Source organism: Miniopterus schreibersii (assembly GCF_964146895.1).
Source record: "Miniopterus schreibersii genome assembly, chromosome: 16".
Lineage (NCBI taxonomy): Eukaryota > Metazoa > Chordata > Mammalia > Chiroptera > Miniopteridae > Miniopterus > Miniopterus schreibersii.
The window spans coordinates 14,877,063-14,901,382 of record NC_138116.1 but is presented as its reverse complement, the minus strand read 5'-3'; the positions used below and the strand labels follow the sequence as shown (position 1 = coordinate 14,901,382).

General features: G+C 45.7%; 1 protein-coding gene across 1 annotated transcript; it reads left to right on the top strand.

Annotated features, from left to right (window-relative positions):
* Positions 1–1,857: 1,857 nt before the first annotated feature.
* SCPEP1 (serine carboxypeptidase 1) lies at positions 1,858–23,793 on the top strand. Its single transcript, XM_081116049.1, has 13 exons — positions 1,858–1,980; positions 4,457–4,605; positions 7,523–7,612; positions 8,680–8,835; positions 9,191–9,265; positions 12,448–12,520; positions 16,310–16,347; positions 17,107–17,235; positions 17,476–17,569; positions 18,744–18,857; positions 19,660–19,797; positions 21,539–21,702; positions 23,207–23,793. Exons 1-13 carry the CDS (start codon positions 1,911–1,913, stop codon positions 23,267–23,269), a joined length of 1,353 nt encoding a protein of 450 aa, XP_080972175.1. The 5' UTR covers positions 1,858–1,910; the 3' UTR covers positions 23,270–23,793.
* The last annotated feature ends 527 nt before the right edge of the window (positions 23,794–24,320 follow it).

Sequence of the window (24,320 nt, the reverse complement as noted above, 5' to 3'; positions counted from 1 at the left end):
TAACCTCTAAATCAGAAATTTTACGTCATTTGAATTCCCATTCCATTCTCCCACATATTAACTCCTCTAGTTTTCATGACAAAGATATGAATTGTAAACCATTATTATTCCCATTTTGAAGATTAAAATAAAAAGTTGAGAAAAGTTAAGTAACTTCCCCACGGTCGCTGGACCAGTAGGTGGCCAATTGATACCTTGCAGTCAAGTCTGCAGCGTTGGGAAAGGCTTCCCTGGGAAGGGCCAGGTAAACCGACAGGCTCAACAGTAGCCAGGTGGAAGGGCCTTTAAGGAGCCCCTAACCAACCTCCACCAGTTTCTCAAACCTTTCCCAAAATAAACATATAATTTAAAAAAGAATTTTTGCAAGTACAGTTTTGAGATGAGTTCCAATCCTATTGCCTCCCCTGCAGCCCTATTATATTTTTGACCTGCCCCCAAGAGGACAGGTTTACATCACAGAAATACAAGCAAGTTCAAACTAAACCACAAGCGTCACCTTTTAATGTTCTGTAGCCACTCCCTCCTCAGAAAATTTTCCACTGGCTCTTTAGCCTTGACACCCTTTGGCTGGTCTTTCTCTCTACACAGGGCCCCTTCTTTTCATCTCTCTCTTTCCTCTCCTTGGAGCAAAACAAATTCTTTTTTCTAGTTTTGTGCAGCACAATTTAGCAACTTTGCTACCTTAGCTGAGGCTCTATACTCTCAGCTCTCATCTCCTAACCTCAAGGAACCAATACGGTATTTTTCTTAAACAAAGACCATTCTGATCTTTAAGAGGAACTTTGTTGTTAGAATAATCAGCTTTCACCTGGTTTCCACGTATATGTGTTTGGTTTAGTTCCTGTGATTATAAACTGTAATGAAAAAGGGAAATTTAATCTTTGCCTTAATGAAAGACTATCTAGTATTGAAGGCTATTCTCAACCAAACAGGTCAACTTTTGTTTTGTTTTGTTTGTTTTGAGATTTAACTTAAGCGGTTTTACAGGTGTACCTTTACCCAAAGACAGGTCAACAGTGCTTCTGGGTTAGCAGCCTTTGCGCTGAAATTCACACTATTCTGTAAGAAAATGCAATGTTGCATATTTCAGAGAAACTATAGAAAACAGTTTATTTCTGAGCAGAATATACTGCACTAAAACCTTATTTGATCTTAAAAAAATAAATAATTGTTGTGAAGATAATGTTAACACAGAATAATGCTGATGACAAATTTTCAAGAGAAAAAAAATTCAAAAATTTTATTGTATTTAAAAACATGAAGAGACTAGAGCAAAAAAAAAAAAAACCCAAACGTCAACAATGGCTATGTAGGATCTAACATTTTTTTTCTCAGCTTTCCAAAATGTCCATAATATATGTAACTTTATAAGAAAAATGGTTTTGAAAAATCTCTGAAAATGGGATCCCACAGCTTTCAAGGACCAGCTAGCTCGTCCATGCTTCGTCTGATTTGTGGCAGACGCAGCAGTTTTTGAAATGCCAGGCCTTTGGTTGGGGAAGGAAGAGATGGGCAGGGCAGGAAGGACGGTCCTCGTGGTTATTTTTCTGTAGCGGCTCAGTCCGGTGGCACAACTGAAGTCAAATGCATTAAATGTCTCTTCCTGTCTGCTCTGTCCCCAAAACGGCAAAGAACAAAGTGGTGGGGCAGAAAGAACCCCCAACCCCAGCCCCCCGCCCCCAGCCCCCACACCCCGCCCCAGCCCCAGCGCCGTCGCACGGGTCGTGGTTGACCTACCCGGCAGAGGGCGCCCCGGCCACTGCCAGTCGCCTCCACGCAGAGGCCCCGCCCCTGGCCCCGCCCCAGGCCGCACAGGCCCCGCCCCTCCGGTCCGCCCGGGCTCCGCCCGCCGCCGTCACGTGGCCGGGCCGGGTCCAGCCTATTGCCGGCGCTGCGGCGCGGTATTCGTCATGGAGCCGGCGTCGCGGGCTCGTCTCCTGCCGCTGCTGCCGCTGCTGCTGCTGCTGGGCCTGAGTTCGGGTAGGTTCGGGCAGAAGGTGCATGTGCCGGTGGCCGGTGCCGCCTCCTCCCTCCGGGGATGCGAGCCTGCGCGTTTGCGCGTTTTAAAGCACATCTCTGTTCCCACAGGCTTTGGAACCTCTCTGGGTTTTTTGTTGTTGTTTTGTTTTGGAATCGAGAGTGCTTTTAATACCCTTTTTTGGCTCTGGGTGGTCTGAAGCTCCCATCTTCCCTAGGTAGGAGCAGATGTGCAAAATGTGTGATTTGGAGAAACTGCTGACCGATGAGTTTCCACGGTCGTAAAGCCACTTCCCCGTCCCTGCGGCCACTGGCTGCTCACACGACCCCGGAGAATCACCGGGAGGCCTTTTCCCCTCTGCTGGGTCAGAGGAGACAGGATAGAGGTTCCCCTCGCTAGGGTCCTTTTTGGCAAAACCCGTTCGTGTTTAAAGGGTGCCTTGCAATTTGTTTTTAGTCTTTTCCACCCCCAGCAAAATGTTTCCTGGTCTGAATCAACTGAGAATTCGGGCTGGCCGCAGACTTGCCTGGTGATCTTAAGCAAGTTGCTTAACAGCTGTTTTTCCCCTTTTGTAAAAGGAGGATCATATGCCCTTCAGTTTGCGTCTGGGAAATGTTGTCAAATATGTTGACTCCCCAGATTTTCACAGTGGTCCCTCCCAGGGAAGGGAGGAGTGCCAGGGGGTAGGTCAAAAGGGACCCGAGCCTTGTCTGTCATTTTCAAGGAGCCCACATTCTTCTGTGATTTGTATATAGATTCTTATAGCCACATCTTTAATAGTATAGTAGCTGGTTTACTCCCCCAAGCCACTTTTTGGGTTTCTTAATCTCCAGCCTTATCAGCCTCACCAGAGGATATTTTTCCCCCCAAGTGCTGTAACTTGACAGGTGTTAGCAAAGGTGACATAGAAAATGTATTCAACCTCCTCTTTTCTGATACTTGTTTTGCAGGTGCTAGAAAAGTTAATTAAGGAAATTGGAGTTGTGGGATTAAAGGACACAAACACAGCTTTTGATATCTTTTTTTGCCAAATTGCCATCCCCAAAAGTTATACCAGTGTGCACTCTTGCCAACAGTACAGAGGGCCAATCTCATGTCTACTTGTGGACATTGAGCAAATGCCATCATTTTTTGTCTATCAAATAAGCAAAGTTTTTTAGTGACCTCATTATTGCCTTAATTTTCATGTCTTTGAATATTAGTGATGTTAACCATTCTTTCACATATTTATCAAATGTTCACATTTCCGTTTTCATAAGTTATTTCTTCATTTAACAAGATCTTCCGTTTTTAAATTGATCTACGTGAGTGAGGAAAGTTACCCATTTTCATAGTTGTTGCAGATCTTTATCATTTGCCTTTTCATTTTATTTTTGATGTAAAGAAGTGTAACAAGTTTCTCTCCTCAACACTGTTGATTTTTTTTTAGAGTCTCTCTTTTTTTCTTTATGACCATTTCCCCATCTGGGGGTCAGAAAAACATTCTACTATATTTTCTTTTTTAAATATATCTTTATTGATTTCAGAGCAAGGATGGGAGAGGGAGAGAGATGGGAACATCAGTGATGAGAGAGTCATTGATCGACTGCCTCCTGCATACCCCTGCTGGGGATGGAGCCCGAAACCTGGGCATGCGCCCTGATGGGGAATCGAACCGTGATCTCCTGAATCCTAGGTGGATTCTCAATAGCTGAGCCTCGCTTGGCCAGGCTCTACTATATTTTCATATTATTTTTAATATTTAAAATTTAAATATCTGATCCATTTGAAATTTATTTTGGTTTGTAGTATTAAGAGAGGACCTACATTTCTATTTTTTTTCTTTGAAAAAGTTAACAGTTGCCCCAGCATAATATAGTGAATCATCTTGGTCCCACTAATTTGTGATGCCTCTTTAATCCTATGTTAAATAAGATATAAAAACCAGCATGTTGCATTTTGAGATTTTTTTTCTTTCCCCTCAAAATGTAAATCTCTCTTTTTAAAAAACAGAATGATAGCCCGGCCGGGCGTGGCTCAGTGGTTGAGCGTCGACCTAGGATCCAGGCAATCGGGGTTCGATTCCCAGTCAGGGCACATGCCCAGGTTGCGGGCTGCAGCTGATCAATGACTCTCCCATTGATGTTTCTCTCTCTCTCTCTCTCCCTCTCCTTTCCTCTCTGAAATCAATAAAGATATTTTTAGAAAAAAAACAACAACAACAGAATGATAAAAGTGTTTCATGCTTATTGTTAAAAATCCAAACATTACAGAGGGTGTGGAGGAAAATGGGGAAGCCTCCAGCCTCCTATTAAGTTTGGTTTGTTTTTTCATAACTGAGGGTTTTTTTCCCCTTATTTCACAACATTTTGGAGTGAGTAAATTGCCTAAAATATAAACCAAATCATCTCAAGCCTGGCATGACCACCTCTACTGGACTTGGAATTTATCCAAACATTAGATATCCTTCAGGAAAATCAAATTGTGCTTCTGTTTCAGGAGCCATCATTGACCTGCCCCAAGATGAGGGCAGAGAAGTATGGGATTATGTGACTGTCCGCAAGGATGCCCACATGTTCTGGTGGCTCTATTATGCCACCAACTCCTGCAAGAACTTCACAGAACTGCCCCTGGTTATGTGGCTTCAGGTAAAAGTGGCTTTGCTGCCTGGCCAGGTTTGAGGCCAGGTTTCCCCTGCTTAACACGTTGCTTGCTCCTGAGGGCTCACAGCTCAGCCAGTGGCAAATTACTGATCTGGCCCAGCAGCCAGTCAGGGGGCTCCTAGGCTTGGGGGTTCAGTGTCCTTCTGAAGCAGGCAAAGGGAGCGGTATACCAAGGACGGCAAATCAGAGAGTGAAGGTTCTAGCCTTTTACCATTTTGTTTGTTTGTTTCATTGAGCCCAGGCAGTGGCAGGAAGCTTTCCCAGAAGCTCCTGAAACAAGTTTGACTATATACTGATAGAAAGTGTTTTGAATGGTTCCAAAGCAAAGACTGAGGTACCCTGACTGGCTCCTCCTCTCTCTCTTTTCTCAGTCCTTTCCCAGACCCTAACTTCTTGGTCTCAGAAACACTGATCTTTTGAAAGGACTCAGCCTCTTGTCTCTTAGTATTAAATGTTGGGCCTCTCCTTCTCCCTAGATGTGATTGCGTTTTGATCTTGAGCTCTGATTATAGGATGGAAGGCATGGAACTGGTTAAGAGGTGCTTGGAGGCAGGCAGAGGATTCTTCCAAGCATTCCTAAAATATCTGCACAGAAATGGTGCACACCCACCTGGAAAACCAATCTCTAGGGAGGCGTTGAGGAGCATGGTCCTGCTTCAGCCTCTGGAAACTGTAGGCCTGCCTCAGCTGAGGCTCCAGGTTGCTCACCAGTAAATAGGGAGCCCTGGTACTCATTTGCCTGGGATGAAAATGTCACTTCCTGCAAAAGTGTCAGTAATCATAAACAGCCTCCCAGTGTCCCCAGTCCCTGTGGACCTTCTGGTGAGAAAGAGCGAAGATGAGCAGTTTGCCAGGAGGGGCCCTTCTCTTTTAGGATTATCAGAGCAGACTCAGGCCAAGGGTGTAGGTATGAAAATGCCACAGAAGAAGCACCCATATGTGGAGCCCAGGGAACTTATGTCCACCCCTGGTGCAGGTTGTCAGGGAGAGAGCCCCACAGCGGACAAGCCTCTGACGCTGCTAGTCAGAGGACCTGGGTACTCGAGGCCTTCCTGCCACCCACTTAGAGCTATGGCAAGACACTTCCCTTTTCTGCGCTTTCGCTTTTTTTTTTAAATATATCTTTATTGATTTCAGAGAGAGGAAGGGAGAGGGAGAGAGAGAGTTGAAACATCAATGATGAGAGAGTTGTCATGGATCAGCTGCCTCCTGGAGGCCCCTAACCAGGGATCGAGCCCAAAACCTCGGCATATGCTCTGACCCGGGATTGAACCATGATCTCCTAGATCCTAGGTCAATGCTTAAACCCCGGGCCACGCCCAGCTGGGCTGGGCTTTCCCTTTGTAATCTAGGGGATTTTGTTACAACTTTTCATTAATTAGCAGAACCTCTCCATCCCCAAGCAAAAGCTTATATAGGAACAAAAGCAAAAGTGCTGAGACTGGGGTGGAGCTGGTCCCGACTCCTTCGACCTTCCCTTGGTCACAGGCTGCCCACAGGCACTTCTGGGATTTCGGGAGTGCAGTTTGAAAACTACTGAGTGTAGAAGGTGCAAACCTTCCTTGAGGTTAATTGCAGAGCAGGGTCGTTTTATTTGAGTAACTTGCCAACATGTAAAAATTGAGATGTAGCAGCTTGGGGCCTGAACTCCCTGTCCCGGAGCTGAGTGGTGGTGGTCCCCTCTGATAGGACAGGAGCTCCTGGGAGGGAGCCCTCACTGGCACCTGTGGTCCACAGTCCACTTTGTGACCTTTGGTTACATAAACCCTGGGAGCTGAGATGCTATTGGAGGATTATGAACTGGCTAACTAAGTAACCTGCTCTTCATTTCCTCAGAGGCCCAAGGGAGAGGAAAAAAGGTTATGATTAAAGAAGAAATAATTACTAATTTAGATTAAAAGGAGATCTATTTTAGCAGCCTACTGAGGAACCATGCACTGACTTCTCTGGGCAGGTCTTTGAGAATCCAGGTCACATTGTCTGAGTGGAGTAGTGAGCTGTTTTAGTGACACTTTCAAGCCATTTCAGGGTGTCGCTGGCTCACTGACACATTTACCATATATCAGAGTCACTGGATTGCCCCCAGGCACAACAGCTCCCCACCCCAAAGTTCTAGGCAAAAATTTGGTAGTCAGATGTTCTCAAATCGAACAGAAGTATTGTCTAGCCAGCTTCTCATTGCCTTGGCTGGGGCTGGGGTGATAATTTCCTGTGGCCACAATGGCATATGAAAAGCAGAGTGGGGCCCAACCAGTGTGGCTCAGTAGTTGAGAGTCGACCTATGAACCAGGAGATCACAGATTGATTCCCCGTCAGGCCACATACCCGGGTTTTGGGCTCAATCCCCAGTAGGGGACGTGTAGGAGGCAGGTGATCAATGACTCTCTCATCATGGATGTTTCTATCTTTCTCCCTTCCTCTTTCTGAAATCAATAAAAACATTAAAAAAAAATTTTTTTTTAAAGCAGAGTGGGCCGATGGGTAGTACTCTTTTATTTAAAGGTCACAAGTCCCTGGGTCCAGTCCTGGTAGAGCCCCTAATTGCCATGTCCCCTCCATGGGCCTTATTGCTCGTCTTTGAAGGAGGAGCTGAACAAGGTGGTCTGAAGGTCAGTGAGCCCCTGGCCGGCCAGGATTTAGGTTTGGGGAATCAGAGGTAGGAAAGTTTCCCTTGGGGGCTCTTGGCCCAGGTCTGTTCCTTTTCGAAAGACTAGCCGTTACCAAGGGGCTCAGTTAGTGCAGAAGTCCCTAGTTCTTCAGATAAATTGTGCCTTTGTACAGGATTGACGCAGCCATCACCAAATCATAAATCATTTATAGTGAATTTGGTCGTCAATATAATGACTAAGATTTAACTAAGATTTTCTCAGGATTAATTTTTGTTTCTTTTCTCTTCCCACAGGGTGGTCCAGGCGGATCCAGCACCGGATTTGGAAACTTTGAGGAAATCGGGCCCCTTGACTGTGACCTCAAACCACGAAGAACTACCTGGGTACAGTGAGGATGGCCCCAGCTGAAACTGCCCTGCGGCCTCTCCAAGATCTGAGCCCCACCGGGCCCACCCCATGCAGGGCGAGGTCACAAGTTTAGCAGTACTGTCCTTCCCTCCCCTCCACTTTTCCCCAGGTCTCTCTTGCCTTTAGTAACCTTTCTCTCCACTTGTCCACAGAAGCCTACTCTAGCAGACACCCTGGACCTTATCCCTACCCTCTTTTGGCCATCTCTGTGATCTGACTCCAGGGTCCCACCCTCTGGCCACAACCTCCCATCCTCTCCCCGCTCTCCTCCCACTCTTGCCTCTTGACTTCTGCAAGACTTCAGACCCCCTGTCCTCTGCCCTTTTGATGTCTCTCTGGTCTCTGTCTCCACCCCCTGGCTCCCTTATCCTTGCTCTGCAGCTTTGCCTCACCCAACCTCGGGTCAGTCCCATGTCTACCTGCTCGGCCCCCACCCCCAGGCTGCCAAAGCTGGAGGGCAAAACCACACTGCCGGCCAGGTGGGGCTGTGGCTCAGTTGTTGGCTTTGCCCCTCACCCACCTCGTCCAATCACTTTTGCCTAAAAATGAATTCTTAAAAGCAGCTTTATTGAAATATAATTCATATACCATACACTTCATCCATCTGAAGTGTACAAGTCAGAGTTTTACAACCATTCACAATCCTATAACTCTAAGCTTCTTTGGAAAAGATATTAGAATACGTTCCGTTCTTGTGTGGTATTCAGACCTTGGGTGTACTGTCTGCTATTGTTCAGACTCACTGCTGCCTCCCACCTGCACTGATGTATTGCATTTAGGACATTTGTGTCGTCAAAAGTGACAACGTAGGTGCTCTGATACCCAGGTATATGTTAAGCTTTCCTTCTTGCTTTCCTTTTCTTTGCCAGAGTAGTCAATGTTCCTGTCCCTTATATTCTAAAATCCCTTTGAGCAACAGGATCATAAGCACATTGATATCCTCACACGTGCGGTTTTTTGTTGAGCTCATACCAGATGATCAAAAAATAATTGGTGCCTGACTGCCTGACTGTAGCTTTTGCTTTTCCCCTGTGGCATGTAGCTCCAGTCTGCCAGTCTCCTATTTGTGGACAACCCCGTGGGCACTGGGTTCAGTTACGTGGCCGAGAATGGCACGTTTGCCAAAGACCTTGCCACGGTGGCATCAGACATGCTGGTTCTCCTGCAGTCCTTCTTCACTTGCCGCCCGGAGTTCCAGGTGAGCAAAAGCCCCAGGAAGAGCTAAGCAAGGGGTTAACAGTAGTAACACTGCGCCCACCACAATAAACTTCCCCAAGAGTGCAGCGCCCAGCTGATTTCAGGGAGACCTGTTTACCCCCCAGGTTGGGTTGTGGGCTTTGGTTTCTATCTTCACTCAAGGTGGTTTTTATCTTCCAGGAATGACCCTGGAGCCAATAGTCTAATCAGACATAAGTATCAGAGGGAGGGAGGGAGAAAAACAACCCAAAGCACATTTGTCTGGCCGTGACATACAGTAAAAATTTGAAATTAATTCGTGTGAATTAAAAGGTATTCAGGATGTTTAGTGCTTTACCAACTCCTTTTCTTGCTAGACGATTCCATTCTACATATTCTCAGAGTCCTACGGAGGAAAGATGGCTGCTGGCATCGCTCTAGAACTTCATAAGGTAACAAGGAAGATGGCTTTGTTGTTGTTTTAGTTTCAGACAGAAACTGTGTTACTTTTTTTTTTTTTTTTTTAATATATCTCTATTGCTTTCAGAGAAAGGAAGGGAGAGAGAGAGAGAGAGATAGAAACATCAATGATGAGAGAGTCATTGATCGGCTACCTCCTACTCAGGGATCGAACCCACAACCCAGGCATGTGCCCTGACTGGGAATTGAACCACAATCTCCTGGACCCTAGGTCGATGCTCAAGGGCTGAGCCACACCCAGCCAGGCAACTGTGTTACTTTTTATACTCACCTGGTATTGAATATACTTAGAATAGGACCCTGTACATATAGAGTAAGAGCAAGTCTGTAATAATAACCGTGAAGAGTTTCAAAAAGAACAGTGAAGGTTGCCCTACCAGATACCAAACAAGCTGTAAAGCTGCCATGAGTAAAGCAGTGTGGCGTTGGCCTAGCAACAAACAAATAGGATAAAGAATGCAACAGGATAAAGAATCTAGAAACAGATTTAATATATACTTATATGTTTATATATGTATCTGTGTATGTATATAATATACACATATCATGCTTCCATATGATCATATATAAATAAGATGGCATTTCATGTCGTTGGGGGACAGATAGAACATTCCATAAATGGCTATCACTTTGGAAACTAGTAAAGTTGAGTTCTTGCCTTGCATAAAACATCAATTCTAGATAGATTAAACATCTAAACTAAAGAGAATATGAAAATATAGGAGAAAAATTTTATGCTCTTGGGTAGGAAAGCTTTCCTTCATAAGATAAAACACTCAAAAGCCAAAAAGGATAAGTTTGACATATTTAGACCACATACAAATTTAAAACTTTGTAGCGTTCCATAAACAATTTTAATTATTCATATTATTAGTAAATCCATTTAAAAAAGGACAATATCCTACAAGTAAATTGGCAAAAAATATGGACAAGCAATTTATAGAAGAAACGCAAATAGCCTGTGGACATATGAAAAAATGCTCAAATTTTATTAGTAAGCAAAATCTATGAGATTTGAAAATATTTAAAAGATTGGTAACACCCAGCTTTGGTAAGACGTCAGGAAAATAAGTGCTCTTACGCACTTTTGGTGGGTATGAAAACTGGTAAATCATTTCATTTTAATTTTTTTATTATTTAGTTAGTTTAATTCTCACCCATGGATATTTTTCCCATTGCTTTTCAGAGAGTGGAAGGGCGAGGGAGAGAGAGGAGGAGAGAGAGGGAGAGAGAGACATCAATGTGAGAGAGACACATTGATTGGTTGCCTCCCTCATGCACCCCAACCTGGGTTGGGGATCGAGGTACATGCAACTGAGGCGTCGTATCCTTGGCTGGACTCAAACCCAAGGCCCTTTAGTCCAAGGGCCAATGCTCTAAACACTGAGCAAAACTGGCTAGAGTGGTAAATCATTTGAAAAGGGCAATTTGGCAGTATCTGTCAACTTTTAAAATGTATGTGCCCTTTGACCCAATAATTTCACTTCCAGGAATCTGTTCCATGAGAATACTTATACATACATGTGTGTGTCCGAGGGTGTTTAGTGCACCATTGCTTATAATGTCCAAAAATTGAAAACAAACTCATAGATATTCATAGAGAATTACTTAAATAAAATGGGTGTATCTTTCCGTGATGGAATACTTTGCAGCCATCATAAAGAATGGGTAGTTCTGGGGGGAAAAGAATGGATATCTCCCAGCCAGGCATGGCTTAACAATTGAGCATTGACCTATGATCCAGGAGATCGCGGTTCGATTCCCAGTCAGGGCACATGCCCGGGTTGCGGGCTCGATCCCCAGCAGGGGCCGTGCAGGAGGCAGCTGATCAATGACTCTCTCGTCATTGATGTTTCTCTCTCTCCCCCCCTCCCTTCCTCTCTCCGAAATCAATAAAATAAAAAAAAAAAGAATGGATAGTTTTGTATATATTGTATATACTTGTGTGTGTGTGTATATGGTTGTGAAAGGGGTTAGAAGGATACATAACATGTTAACTGGTTAACTAGGGAGTGTGAGGGTGCATGTGGGGTAGAGGCGTCTTTCTGTGTTTAAATTTTTTACAGTGAGCTTGTATGAGTTTTACTTTTAATATTTCTTAATTCTTTTTTAAAAATGAACCTTTAATCAAAAGCAGTATTGTGTATAACAGAAAATTAGAAAACACGGCAATCAGCTCTAGCCGGTGTGGCACAGTGGTTGGAGCTTTCACAGTGCACCAAAGGGCTGCGGATTCAGTTCCCAGCCAAGGGTTCGTACCTGGGTTGCAGGTTCCATCCCGACCCTCGTAGGGGCGTCTGCGGGAGGCAACCAATCGATGTGTCTCTCTCACACCAATGTCTCTCTCTTTCTCTCTCTCTCCCCTTCCTCCCTCCCTTCCACTCTCTCTAAAATCAATAGGAAAAATATCTTTGGGTGAAGGTTAACAACAAAAAAAAGTTAAAAGAAAACACAGCAATTAAAATTTCACCTTCTCGCCAGACGGAGTTCTCCACTGTCAACACCTTAGTGGACAGCCTTGAAATCTTTTTCTGTACTTTTATAAATAAATAATTTTTTAGCCAGTATGAGAGCATATTATACATAATGTCCACAGCCTGCTTTCTTCAATCGCTAGTCTTCAACTTTTCGTCTTATTACATTTTCACACTCAGGCTACACTATTAACGTTAAATGAAAAAGGGGGGGGCAGAGGAGCATGAGCTCCTAGTCCAAGGGCCTCATCCCACCCTTGAGGACCTCCTGAGGAGGCCTCCCAGCCCTTCGGTGCCTGCAGCTTGGATAGTGAGGATCGTACCCAAGGAACCCACTGACCACCTTGTGAGAAATCGGACCTTGGGGCGGAGGGGTGACGGTGTCCCTCCTAAAAAGCTAGGGCTGCACCAGACCCCACACACATCCTGCCAACACTCTTGTGAAAAGAGTCAAGAGAAATTCAACAGTTCCCACTCATTTTGCAAATGGTGGCAGGAAAGAGTTCCTTTGGTTCTGGGTATTTGAGGTCTTTGGAGACTTGGGGGACCTTGGGAAGGGCAGGCGGAAGTTTTGTGTGCTTGGGAAAGTAGTGCGTAAAGACTGGGCTCCCTCCTGCTGAGGAAGGGGTGAGGCCCCGAGGCCCCTTGGTAAGGATGTTTCTTGGCTCCTCCTCTTGCAGGCCATTCAGCAAGGGACCATCAAGTGCAACTTTTCTGGGGTTGCTTTGGGTGACTCCTGGATCTCCCCTGTTGGTAAGTACGGAATTTTTAGACTTTACTTCCTTTCTCCACTCTTCCCTGGGACTTTGGGCTGTGTTATCCAGATCAAAGAACAAGGCAGTGGAATTCTCTGGGTTCTTGGAGAGGTTAACACAGAATGTGTGTGCCCCAGGGCCAGACAAGAAATTAGGGAATGACAATTCATTTACACGGCACCTACCGTGGGCTGCTATGGACTGAACCCAATTCTCTTATTTGGTTCTCATCACAAAAGAATCAGATTTTATAGTTGAAGACATTCTAAAGGCTCTGAGAGGTGATGGAACTTGCCCTCTGACACACAGAATGAGTGGCCTGGTCAGGATTCAAACCTAGGCCTATCTGTCATCTTGTCCCCTCCACCATGCTGATGTGAACGTGAGCATTTGGGGTGACCGTCCCATCTGTTGCTCAGGTTGATGAAGCAAGGTTTCCATCAGGTCCAGCAACTCAGGTGCTCAGTTTCATAACCTGAGCATCGGCACCCTTGTTGGGAGTACAGATAAAAGTTGCTTATGTTGCAGGCATCCGGGGCGTGGCTTCAGACATCTCGAATAGTCACCTTAGTGGGTTCACTCTGACACAGGATTCAAAATCTCAGTCCTATTGACATTTTAAGTGATATGATTCTTTGTTGTGGGGCGCTGTCTTGTGCAGTGCAGGATGTTAGCAGCATCTCTGCCCTTTAGATGCCAGTATTTCCACTCCAGTATGACAACCAAAAATATTTCCAGACATTCCCAGGTTTCCCCCGGGGGACAAAAGTACCCCTGGTTGAGAACTACCGTTCTAACCTAACAAAAGCTGACTTTTCAGCGGCAAAACCAAATATAAAGTTAGAAATCAGAAGAGAGTTGCCTGTGGAGGAGGGAGGGGAATAATCTGGAAAGGGGACACGAGGGACCTTTCTAGGCTGGCTGTGCTCTATCTCTTGGTCGTTACATGGGAGTGTAGGCGTTTATAGAGCCACGTCCCTGATGGATTCGGAACATCCTGATGCTACTTGGCCTGGTTATTTCTTGCCCTCATTCTTGGCACCTCCAGGGAATAATATGGCATAACCAAGAACTCTGAGTCATCATTGAGAGGAGGGCTGCTGCTTGTTCGCCCTTCCTGGCCAGACCTCCTAGGCTATCAGGAAGCAGCAGATGCCTTGATCAGAAGCACGAGAGTTCAGCAGGTTCCCTGCCAGGTGCCTCACTCAAAGTGACAGCACCACACTTCCTCCTGGGGCCTCATCACAGTGTCACAACAACACTAAGCACTTCGCATGTGTTAACTGCATTTAATCCTCACAGCCGCTCCATGGGATGGATGCTACTATTACCCCGATTTTTGAGATGGTGAGAGATTAAGCAGTTTTTCTAGAGTCACACAGCTAAAGCCAGGACTCAAATCCAGGCAGCAGCCACTGGAATCCATGCACTTAACTGTTGTACTACATTGTCTCCAGAAGACCAGTTTTAACCTCATGGCCTTACAAGTGCTCTTCAGCTTGTCCAAAGTCTTTTTTCACCTTGCCGTGACCCACCTCCCCTCATGACTCTTCCTGTTCAGCTCTTACTCCCTCCTTCCAGATCACTTTAAGTGTCACCTCTCCGTCCCAGAAATTCTCCCTTTCTGAGGGAGAAGTACTGTTTATTTCATGAACAATTATTAATGGCTTGCTGGGTGGTAGGTCTTTTGTCAGGTGCTAAGAAAGATACACAGCCCGGCCGGGCGTGGCTCAGAGGTTGAGCGTCGACCTAGGATCGAAGCGATCGGGGTTCGATTCCCGGTCAGGACACATGCCCGGGTTGCGGGCTCAATCAATGACTCTCTCATCATTGATGTTTCTATCTCTCTCTCCCTCTCCTTTCTTCTCTCTGAAATCAATAAAGAAAATTCTACAATCGAATGCTTGATAATAAGACTACATATGTGTGTGAAAAGAAACAATTTAAAAAAAAAGGAAAGATATACAGACATGTTCCACGTCCTTTAGAAGATCTACACAGTTCAGTGTGGCAACCATAGAACTATTTGTGACTACTTAAATTAAAATACAATAAAATTGTCAATCTTTCAGTTGCACTATGCACATTTCCAGTGCCCAGTAGGTCACGTGTGGCTGTTGACTGTTGTTCTGGACCACCCAGACACAGAGCATTTCCATCGTTGCAGAAAAGCTTCTTGGACATCTCAGGTCTCATCAGAGGTCAGCAGACCATGACCTACAAGTCAAGTCTGTGTTGCCACCCTGCTTTGGTAAATAGTTTTTTATTGGGACAGTCACGCCCACTTATTTACATATGTTTGGAGGCTGCAATAACAAAGTTGAATAGCAACAGAGACCTGCAAAGCCATGAATATTTATCATTTGCCCCTTTAGAGAAAAAGTTTGTCAATCCCTGGTCTAGACCAGACAAGGAGTGGGATACATTGGAGAACAGACGGTTTGGTATTTCAAGAAACTAAGGCACTGGGTTAAAGGTTAACTGGAGGGCTAAATACATAGGTAGGTTCAGGAAGGCCTGGTATGCCTGCATTTCTCAGGGTGTACTTAAGAATACCAGTCCAATGAGATGCTATACAAAGGTCTCTGTAGTCAAATAAATTTTGGGAGTGTTCAACACTGACTCTACCTCCTTAGGGTTTCACAGGCACATCAAAAGCTCTGAGAAGTCCTGCAGTAAAGAAATGTGTTATGGTTTGCATAACTCCAGAGATATTTCACAAAAGAATTTTTTTTTTTATTTTTAATATCTCTCTATTGATTTCAGAGAGAGGAAGGGAGAGGGAGAGAGAGAGAAACATCAATGATGAGAGAGTCATTGACTGGCTGCCTCCTGCACGCCCCCAACTGGGGATCGAGCCCGCAACCCAGGCATGTGCCCTGACTAGGAATCGAACCCCGATCGCCTGGATCCTAGGTCAACGCTCAACCGCTGAGCCATGTCCGGCCGGGCAAGAATTTTTTCTTTTAATACCTAAATTAAAATTCTGCAGAACTGAGGTTATATGAAACATACTTTGAGATGCTTGGCCTTAAGTTACCATGGAAGGCTTTCCAGCAAAAAAGTGGTGTATTTAAATGTACTTTAAAACTTGTGATCCTTGATACTTTGTTGGGTGGTACATCTCTCAATGGCACTCACTAGCCTAACCTAGCATCATGGTAATAATGAACTTGTCTAAACTGAGCCCCACTCTTCTCTTTGAGGACAGACATTGTGTTACTCACATTTATATCTTATAAAGCTCCTTACTGGCTTTAGGCCCTTTGTCAATTCTCAATATATTTGTGGAGTGGAGATGAATTGAGTGGCAGGATAGCCACAAGCACTTGACTTATGAAATCATTAGGCTTCCTCCTTAATTAGCAACTTGGCAGAAGCTAGTGTCCCCAAATTGAAGAAGCAAGCAGGAAGCAGAGCAGAAATGTAAAGGCGGGGAAATATTTTAAACTGTCAAAAAACCTCGAAGCCTGCAGATAAGAGCCTCCGCTGCATAAACACAGCCTGCCCGTGGGGATGCCATCGCTGGCTGACTCACTCACTGGGCCAGCATCAGGCCAATGAATGTGCCATTAGCCCTGAGTCAACAGGGGCCCCCCACACCCTCGTCCCACCTCCCAGCCATGGAGTGTCAGCTCCTTTCCTGCATGGGCCCTGGTGAGTGAAGGAGCCCTGGGAGGTAAAGCCAACCGGGTTCCTTTCTGCTTTGGGAGGGAGGCTGGTGGGATTTTTCTTTGGGAGGATGGAGCCGTGAAGACTTATTCTGTACATATGTGGTTTCCTTTAGATTCAGTGCTCTCCTGGGGACCTTACCTATACAGCATGGTAAGTAGGTGGGGCCTCACCTCTGCACCCTCCGTATAGTCAACAGCCCAGCTGACCTCTTCTGGCCCTGTCCTCAGGAAGGTGAAAGTGAGCTGAGTGTGCCTGTGTGGTCCACATTGCTTCGCGTCTTTTGGTCCATATCAAATTGGAGACGCTAAGCAATAGCTGGCCTTGGGGACAGATGTAAAGAAACAGCACAGATATCCCATTTCTTAAGATACAAGAAGCACAATTTTTTAAAGCCCCCCAACCCTTTTTAAAAAATATATATCTTTATTGATTTCAGAGAGAGGAAGGGAGAGGGAGAGATAGAAGCATCAATGATAAGAGAGTCATGGATCGGCTGCCTCCTGCATGCCCCCTACTAGGAATCGAGCCCACAACTGGGGTATCGAACTCACAACCCAGGCCTGTGCCCTGACTGGGAATCGAACCGCGATCTCCCGGATCGGATCATAGGTCAATGCTCAATTGCTGAGCCATGCCAGCCAGGCAAGCCCCCCAACTCTTGATTATAAAAATGTTCAAATATGTAGAAAAGTTGAAAGATCACTGTCAACACCCATATATCCACCATCTAGACTCTGAACATTTTGCTGTATTTCTTCCATAATAAATAGGTGACTTCTAACAGATACTCTCATATGTGAATTCCCCTTTCTCCTGCCCACTCTTTCTGTTCCCCATCCCTACCTGTAGCAAAGCCAGATTTGTGTCGCTAAGCAAAGCGGGCCTTTGTGTTCTTGATTTGCATTCCAGTCTCTTCTCGATGACCAAGGCCTGGCAGAGGTGTCTCGGGTGGCAGAGCAGGTCCTGGATGCTATAAATAAAGGGCTCTACGAAGAGGCCACCCAGCTGTGGGGAAAAGCAGAAATGGTCATTGAACAGGTAACAGGGTGCACGCTCAGGGGCCAGCCCAGTGTGTTTTTCCTCATGGATAAAGGGCCCCTGGTTGGTGGTGTCAGGATTGGGGTCTATCTTGAGATGCTCCAGAAATCATGCAAAGTGGTAATCTGATGTGTGAGAGCAGTGACAGGGTCAGAAAGTCCCCCAGGCCTATAAGACTTTGCAACATTGATAATAGAGAAATAAAGACAACAAACAGCCAAATATATTTCTATGTTTCAGAACACGGATGGGGTGAACTTCTATAACATCCTAACTAAAAACGCCCCCATGTCTTCAATGAAGTCAAGCCTAGAATTCACCCAGAGCCACCTCGGTGAGTGAACTTTCTAGACCCTGTCTCATCCTCTGTGCAAGATGAAACCAGTTTCTTTTCAAAGCTTTATTTTGTTCATTTATTTGAAATTACAGTTGACATACAATATTTTATTAGTTTCGGGTGTACAACACGATTGCTCAACAATTATATACCTTAGAAAGGGATCACCACAGTAAGTCTTGTAACCATCTGTTACCAGATTTAAAAGCTTTATTGATGTGTCATTTACGTGCCATAAAATTTGCCCATTTTAAGCATCTATTCAGTGGTTGTTAAGTACATTCACAGAGTTGTGCAATCGTCACCACAATCCAGCTCTAGAACATTTCCCAGAAAGATCCCACATGTCCGTCTGCAGTTGATTCAGCACCAGGCAACCACTCCTCTGCTTTCTGTTTGTCTAGACTTGCCTTTTCGGGACATCCCAGAGAAATGGGATCATGCAATAGGTAGTCTTTTGAGCATCGGGCTTCTTTCACGTAGCATAGTGTGTTTGAAGTTTGGAAACCAGCTTCTGCACACTGGACTACATATGACGTCAGTCCTGCTGCAGGCTGGATCAGGCTCCTTCAGCCGCCCCAGCGTCACTGTGAGTGCCAAATGCTGGCATCCTCCCCGGTCAGAGGTGTATCAGGGCTGCAGGAGTCCTCTGGATTCCACTGCTCAGCTGATTTCTTTTGGCCATTCTGGATACTCTCTGTGGCCCCAAAGTACTTAAAATGCAGCAATCAACACATAAATCCTCTACTTTCAGCGTGTTTCTGACTTTCTTCCTCCATCTGGGGTGAATTAAGGTGATGCTTTTTTATTTATTTTTTATTTTTTATTGTGACCCAAGGATATTTTTCCCATTGCTTTTCAGAGAGAGTGGAAGGGAGAGAGAAATAGACAGAGACACATCGACTGGTTGCCTCCTGCACATTCCCCGACTGAGTCTGGGGATCGAGCCTACAACTGAGTTATGTGCCCTTGGCTGGAATTGAACCCGGGACCCTTCAGTCCACAGGCCAACGCTCTAACCACTGAGCAAAACCAGCCAGGGCAAGGTGACGCTTTTCATTTCCCAGCTGAAAGCCTCCCTCTTCTGCACAGCATCCCCGGCAGCTTGGAGACGATGTCCTCTTGGACTCATTTCCACTCCTTTTACTCACTGTGTACCAGTTCATTTTAGTTCAACTTTACCAACGCCACGTGAGAAACCTAAATCGGGATGCCTTGAATCAGCTCATGAACGGGCCCATCAGAACGAAGCTCAAAATTATTCCTAAGGATTGCTCCTGGGGAGGTAACTTATGTGATCTAATTAAGTGTCACTTGTAGAGTTGGCGGGGAGACAAAGAAAGGTTCAAATTCAAGGGCCTTACTTTGTAGAATGGGTTTTGGTGGTGGTGATAGTATGTCGCAGGTAGAACAGTACTATTATCCACATTTTGTAGAGAGGCAAAGAAATGGAGACAGTAAATAACATGCCAGATTAGGTTCAAAGTCTACGCTATTGCTGCTATTGTTCAGTATTATGATGGTCAGGAGGCCAGCGGGAATGCTGTGCTGACCATCTCCTCTTGCCTGCACTAGTCCTTTACGTGGTCACCTTGTCTTGCCTGTGGCTAGTCCTCCAGGGGCTTTACTGAGGGCTTTCTCTGAATGGTCTGGTCTGATTTGGTTTATCACTAGGCTAGCCCCACTTGTTCAGAACTTAAAACTTGGCCCTGGTGTTACTTGGGAAAGAAGGAATGCTAACTTTGGCCAGAGCACAGGTTGCTCCCTGGGAGGACCAGCTTAACGAGTACTTTAGAGTCTCCCTGTTTCCTTGGGCATTGGCCGTCTCTAGGTTTCAGTTCCTCATTAAAAATGCCATTGCTGTCATCTGGAGCGAACAGAGCACGTGCCTTCTCCATGACCAGCTCAGGGCATGGACGTCAGGGCCGGTTGGTCCGTGTGGGTGAAGCATCTGTGCGCGTTCAGTCTTTTGGGTGCTGCACAGGGCTTATACTTGGGTGCTGGAGCCCAGGATGGTCTGGGCTGAAAGGCGCCTTGTGTTGTGGCGGATTCCAAGTTGCTACCTCTCCCTCCTTCCTCATGCGCAGGCCAGGCTGACAGTGTCTTCCTGAACATGGAGAAGGACTTCATGAAGCCAGTCATCAGCGTGGTGGACGAGCTGCTGGAAGCCGGGGTCAACGTGACCGTGTACAATGGACAGCTGGACCTCATCGTGGACACCATGGGTAGGAACCCAGGCTGGGCGGCACGTGGAGGCGGTGTCCTGGGCTGAGCAGGAAGGGAACTGGCCTCCGATGTTGTCAGTCTTGGAGCTGGTGACATTGAGGTGCTGGGAAGAAGGCCATTTCCTGTTGTATCCATCCACCCCTGACCTTGACTCTAGGAAGAGGGTGGAGCCGCCTGAAGCTGTGGCCCCTCAGAGAAGCGTAGGTCCATCCAGCTTTTGAGAACCTTAAGTATAATTAAAGAAAAGAACAACACCTACCCCCACCAGAAAAATATAAAAGAAGACGTTTTCCTGACCACCTGACTGATGGACTGTTTAACTGAGGGAAAACCTTGCAAGGTGAATTAAGACTGAACCCTAATGACTCTGTAAACCTGACCCAGGGGAAGTGGTCTTTGTGGAGTCCCCGTAGCAGTGGCTGTCACCGCATACCCACTTCTGGGTTCAGTGGGGCCAGTAGAAGTGCAGAGGCCGGTGCTCAGAACCAGCGGGCAATCCAGGCATGCGGGGTGGTGGGTGTGGTGTGTTTCTCCTCAGCAGCAGAACTGAATGTTTTTGTGACTTGTGAGCCAAGGGGACTAAGGACAACATGAAAAGGCTCTGTGTTTGTTTGGGTAACCCACCTTCCCGTCTCCTAACCCTGAGACTTCTCAGTCCTCCTGACAGCTGTCACCTCCAGGGGTCCCCGATCGCCTTCCTATAGAGCATATGGCAGTAAGAGAGTAAAGGCAGAAACTGGTCGGGTGTCACGTCTCTTAGGTTTCTCTGTCGGACTGGGTGTCATTGGGAGCTTGCTAGAAATGCAGACCCTCAGGCCCCACCCAGACCCACTGAGTCAATTTGCATTTTTACAGGGGTCAGAGTTTTTTCCCCTATTTAAAAACAAACGTTTAAATTTATTGGGATGACATTGGTTAATAAGACTATATAGGTTTCCATCATCTGTGTATTGCATTGCGTGTTCACCACCTAAAGTCAAGTCTCTTTCCACCACCATTTATCCCCCCTTTACCTCCTTCTAATTTCCCTGCCCCCCTTTCCCTCTGGTAATCACCACACTGTTGTCTGTCTGTGCGTTTTTGTTTGTTACTCTTAGTTTTATGTTCCACCTGTGAGTGAAGTCATACGGTTCTTGACTTTTTCCTTCTGACTTATTTCGCTTAGCATGATATACCCAAGATCCATCCATGTTGTCACAAATGGCGGGGTTTCATCCTTTCTCATGGCTGAGTAGTCTTCCATGGTGTACATGCACCACATCTCCTTTATCTGGTCCTCTGCAGGAGGACACTTCTGTTGTTTCCATGTCTTGGCCACCGTCAATAATGTCGCAATACACACAGCGGGTACATATATCTTTACGAATAAATGCTTTCAGAATTTTGGGGTAGATACCCAGAAAAGGGATTGCTGGGTCATATGGTAGCTACCGTCTTCATTTTTTTGCGGGACCTCCATACTGTTTTCCATAGTGGTTGTACCAGTTACATTCCCACCAGCAGTGAATGAGGGTTCCCTTCTCTCCACGACCTCTCCAACACTTGTTACTACCTGTCTTGTTGATGACAGCCACTCTCACAGGTGTGCAGTGGTACCTCACCGGGATTTTGATTTGTATTTTACAAGGCTGTGTTTTATGCACATTTATTATACTTCAGGAAAAGCCAAGTTCTAGGACCTGGATTTTTTTTCTACACTGCCCAGCAGTTAATGCCAGGCCTTTCTTTGTCCCTCACCAGGGCAGGAGGCCTGGATGCAGAAACTGAAGTGGTCAGAACTGCCCAAGTTCCATCAGCTGAAGTGGAAGCCACTGTACAGTGACCCTACGTCTTCTGAAACGTCTGCTTTTGTCAAGAGGCACAAGAACCTGGCTTTCTTCTGGATTCTCAGAGCCGGACACATGGTGAGAAAGAGGCTGCTTTTGTTCCAAATTTAAGTCATTCTGAGAGGGAAGCCGTGGGCAGTTGGTCATGCGCTGCGTGGGTTGGTTCCACACAAAGTGCTTTGGGCTTGGGAGCCATTCAAGGTCTCTAACAAATTTCTGCCATTAGAGCTTCATTCCTTTGAGCCTAGAAATTCTTATTTAAGAATATGAGAGTGAAGCTGGGCTCTCTGTCCTTTACTTTTTAGTTGAAATGAATATAATGTTACTTTCCTCTTAACAGTTTGTCTTAGGTACACATTGTCACATTGTCCCAGGGCAAGAAGGGAGAAATTGTCTTTCCTTGCCATTTTCAGGAAGTGAAAACCAAAGCTTGGTGCTTGGTAAAGCGGCTCTGACACCAGCGGGGAAAGGTTAAAGCAAATGAACGAACAGTGAGGGAGAGAAACAACAACTTCCTTAGGAAACTGGACAGAAAAGGCAAGGCACCAGGACAGGGTTAAGAGGGCATTTTGTTAATGGCTCTGAGGATCTGAGCACCTTCAGTGTTGAGCACACATTGTGTCCAAGAGAATGATGCTCTTAAGAGAGGGGTCCCTGCAGAGGCAGGTAGGAGGGGAAGGAGGGAGGAGCTAACCACAGGTTTGCTAGGAGCCGAAGTTCAGACCCATTTCCTCTTCGTTACAAAAAGAGCCAGAGATGGTTGGGGGCAGCCTTAAAATAGCTCTTGGAGGTTGTTATTAAATCATCCACCAACCACTTCCCCTTTAGTTGATTAAATGTCATTTTGGTAAACTCCATCATGCCTGTGTGGCCTTGCTTGGCAGGAGAATTAGGGACCATGGTGTGCCATAGAGAATCGTGGAGCCATGGAATTTCAGAACTTGGAGCCATTTACTCTCTACCCCAGTCTTTGTAGAAGAGAAACTGAGGCCTCTGCCCCTCCCCATTTTGGTGGTGTGTGGGAAGGAGATTTTTTTTACAGGAATTATTCAAAAACTCTAAGGGAGAAACAAAACAAAGTTGAATACAATATAAAAATGGGGATGCCACCCCCACAAAGGACCTTGTTTGCTTGTCTGTACCTGTTTTCGTTTTTGCTGTTAGCTTCCCTCTTGGGCTGTGCTTCTACTCTGTTCCCAGTCTAGGATGTTTCCTACCCAGAGAGTCCTGTGAAATGTTTAGAATCTTCGCTCTTCCTTGAACAGGCTGGGTCCTAGTACTATAAGCACAGCCCTTACGAACAAATAAACAGATCAGCCCCAAATGGAGAAAGTTCTTTCCTAAACGCAGACTTCGGTCCCCTGCCACCTAACAAGATTGGGGCCCAGAGGACCCTTTGTCAGGCATAGTGGTCATTTCACAGAAATGACCCTCTCTTTAAGGAGTGCACCCAGGTACGGCTGTCCTCCCAGGTTGCTGTCACAGAGCAGGCACTCTTCCTGGGAACCAGGTCTCAGGATGTCACCCCTGAACCCGGCCCCAGGAACAGAACCGGGAGCTCTAACATACTGCTTGGTTCTAGGTTCCTTCTGACCAAGGGGACATGGCCCTGAAGATGATGAAGCTGGTGACTCAGCAAGAATAGGATGGGCTGGGCTGGAGGTGAGCTGCTTGGCCTCGGGGCACGGGAGCTGAAGTGAGCACCCCATAGCTGTGGGGAGCACCGTGTCCCCTGGAACCTGACTTGGGCTGTGATCGTGAAGGTTCCTGCCAGCTGCACAGAGAACAAATTCACTGCCTCAGTGGCAACTTGGAAGTTATTTCTGCTCTCAAAACACCCAAGATTTTTTTTAATGGATTTCTTTTCATCAAAATGAATGTGTTGAACTACACTAACTTTTGCTTATTATAAAAGCAAATTGTGTGATTTATATTTTTAAAAAGGAGGGGAGGGATACAGGTAAAGAAAGAACAAAATAAACACCCATATCCTTCCTTCCTTGGGATAGGCACTGCTACCACTCTAGTGTATATTCTTGGCAATATTGTTTTGCTACATATACATATATATTTTTTTGCAAAAATTGAATTATCATTTTACTGTCTACTTTGTTCACACATCAAAATGTCATAAGCATCTTTTCATGTCAATAAATGTTCTGTAACATTTTTAATGGCTGCCGAGAATTCCATTTTATGGATGTACCATAATTTCTGTACCAAATGCACAGTTGTTTCCTGTAGGCGGTTTTTAGTTTGTTGCTATTATAAACAGTGATCTGGTGGTTCCCCCTGATAGTTATATGTTTTTGCACATCCTTATTAGTTTCTTACAATAAATTCCTAAAAGCATAATTGTTTAGTCAAAGGATCCCAGCATTAAAATTAAAGCGATGAGTTCGGGACTTTTAAGTTTTCATTTGTGGCCCAAGGTGTGCATGAGAAATCTGACGGCTCCTATGATGCCTTGGAAGGAACACTACCTCCTGTGGTTGTGGGGCTGAGATTCTGAAAACCAAACAAAGTCTGTTCCTGCAGAATGTGGGGAAAGAGTTAATAGCAAGTTATGCCTCCGTGACCTGCCCCTTCGGACCTGAGACTAAGACAGGCTTCCTCGGGCCCTAGCCAGTTTTGCTCGGTGGTTAGAGCGTCAGCTTGCAGACTGAAGGGTCCCGGGTTTAATTCTGGCCAAGGGC

Bases quoted from the DNA above. Each gene is read 5' to 3' on its own strand.
- SCPEP1 (XM_081116049.1), top strand. From the start codon at position 1,911: ATGGAGCCGGCGTCGCGGGCTCGTCTCCTGCCGCTGCTGCCGCTGCTG. The intron at 1,981-4,456 runs GTAGGTTCGGGC...CTTCTGTTTCAG, and splicing joins GCTGCTGGGCCTGAGTTCGG to GAGCCATCATTGACCTGCCC. The intron at 12,521-16,309 runs GTAAGTACGGAA...GGTTTCCTTTAG, and splicing joins CTCCTGGATCTCCCCTGTTG to ATTCAGTGCTCTCCTGGGGA.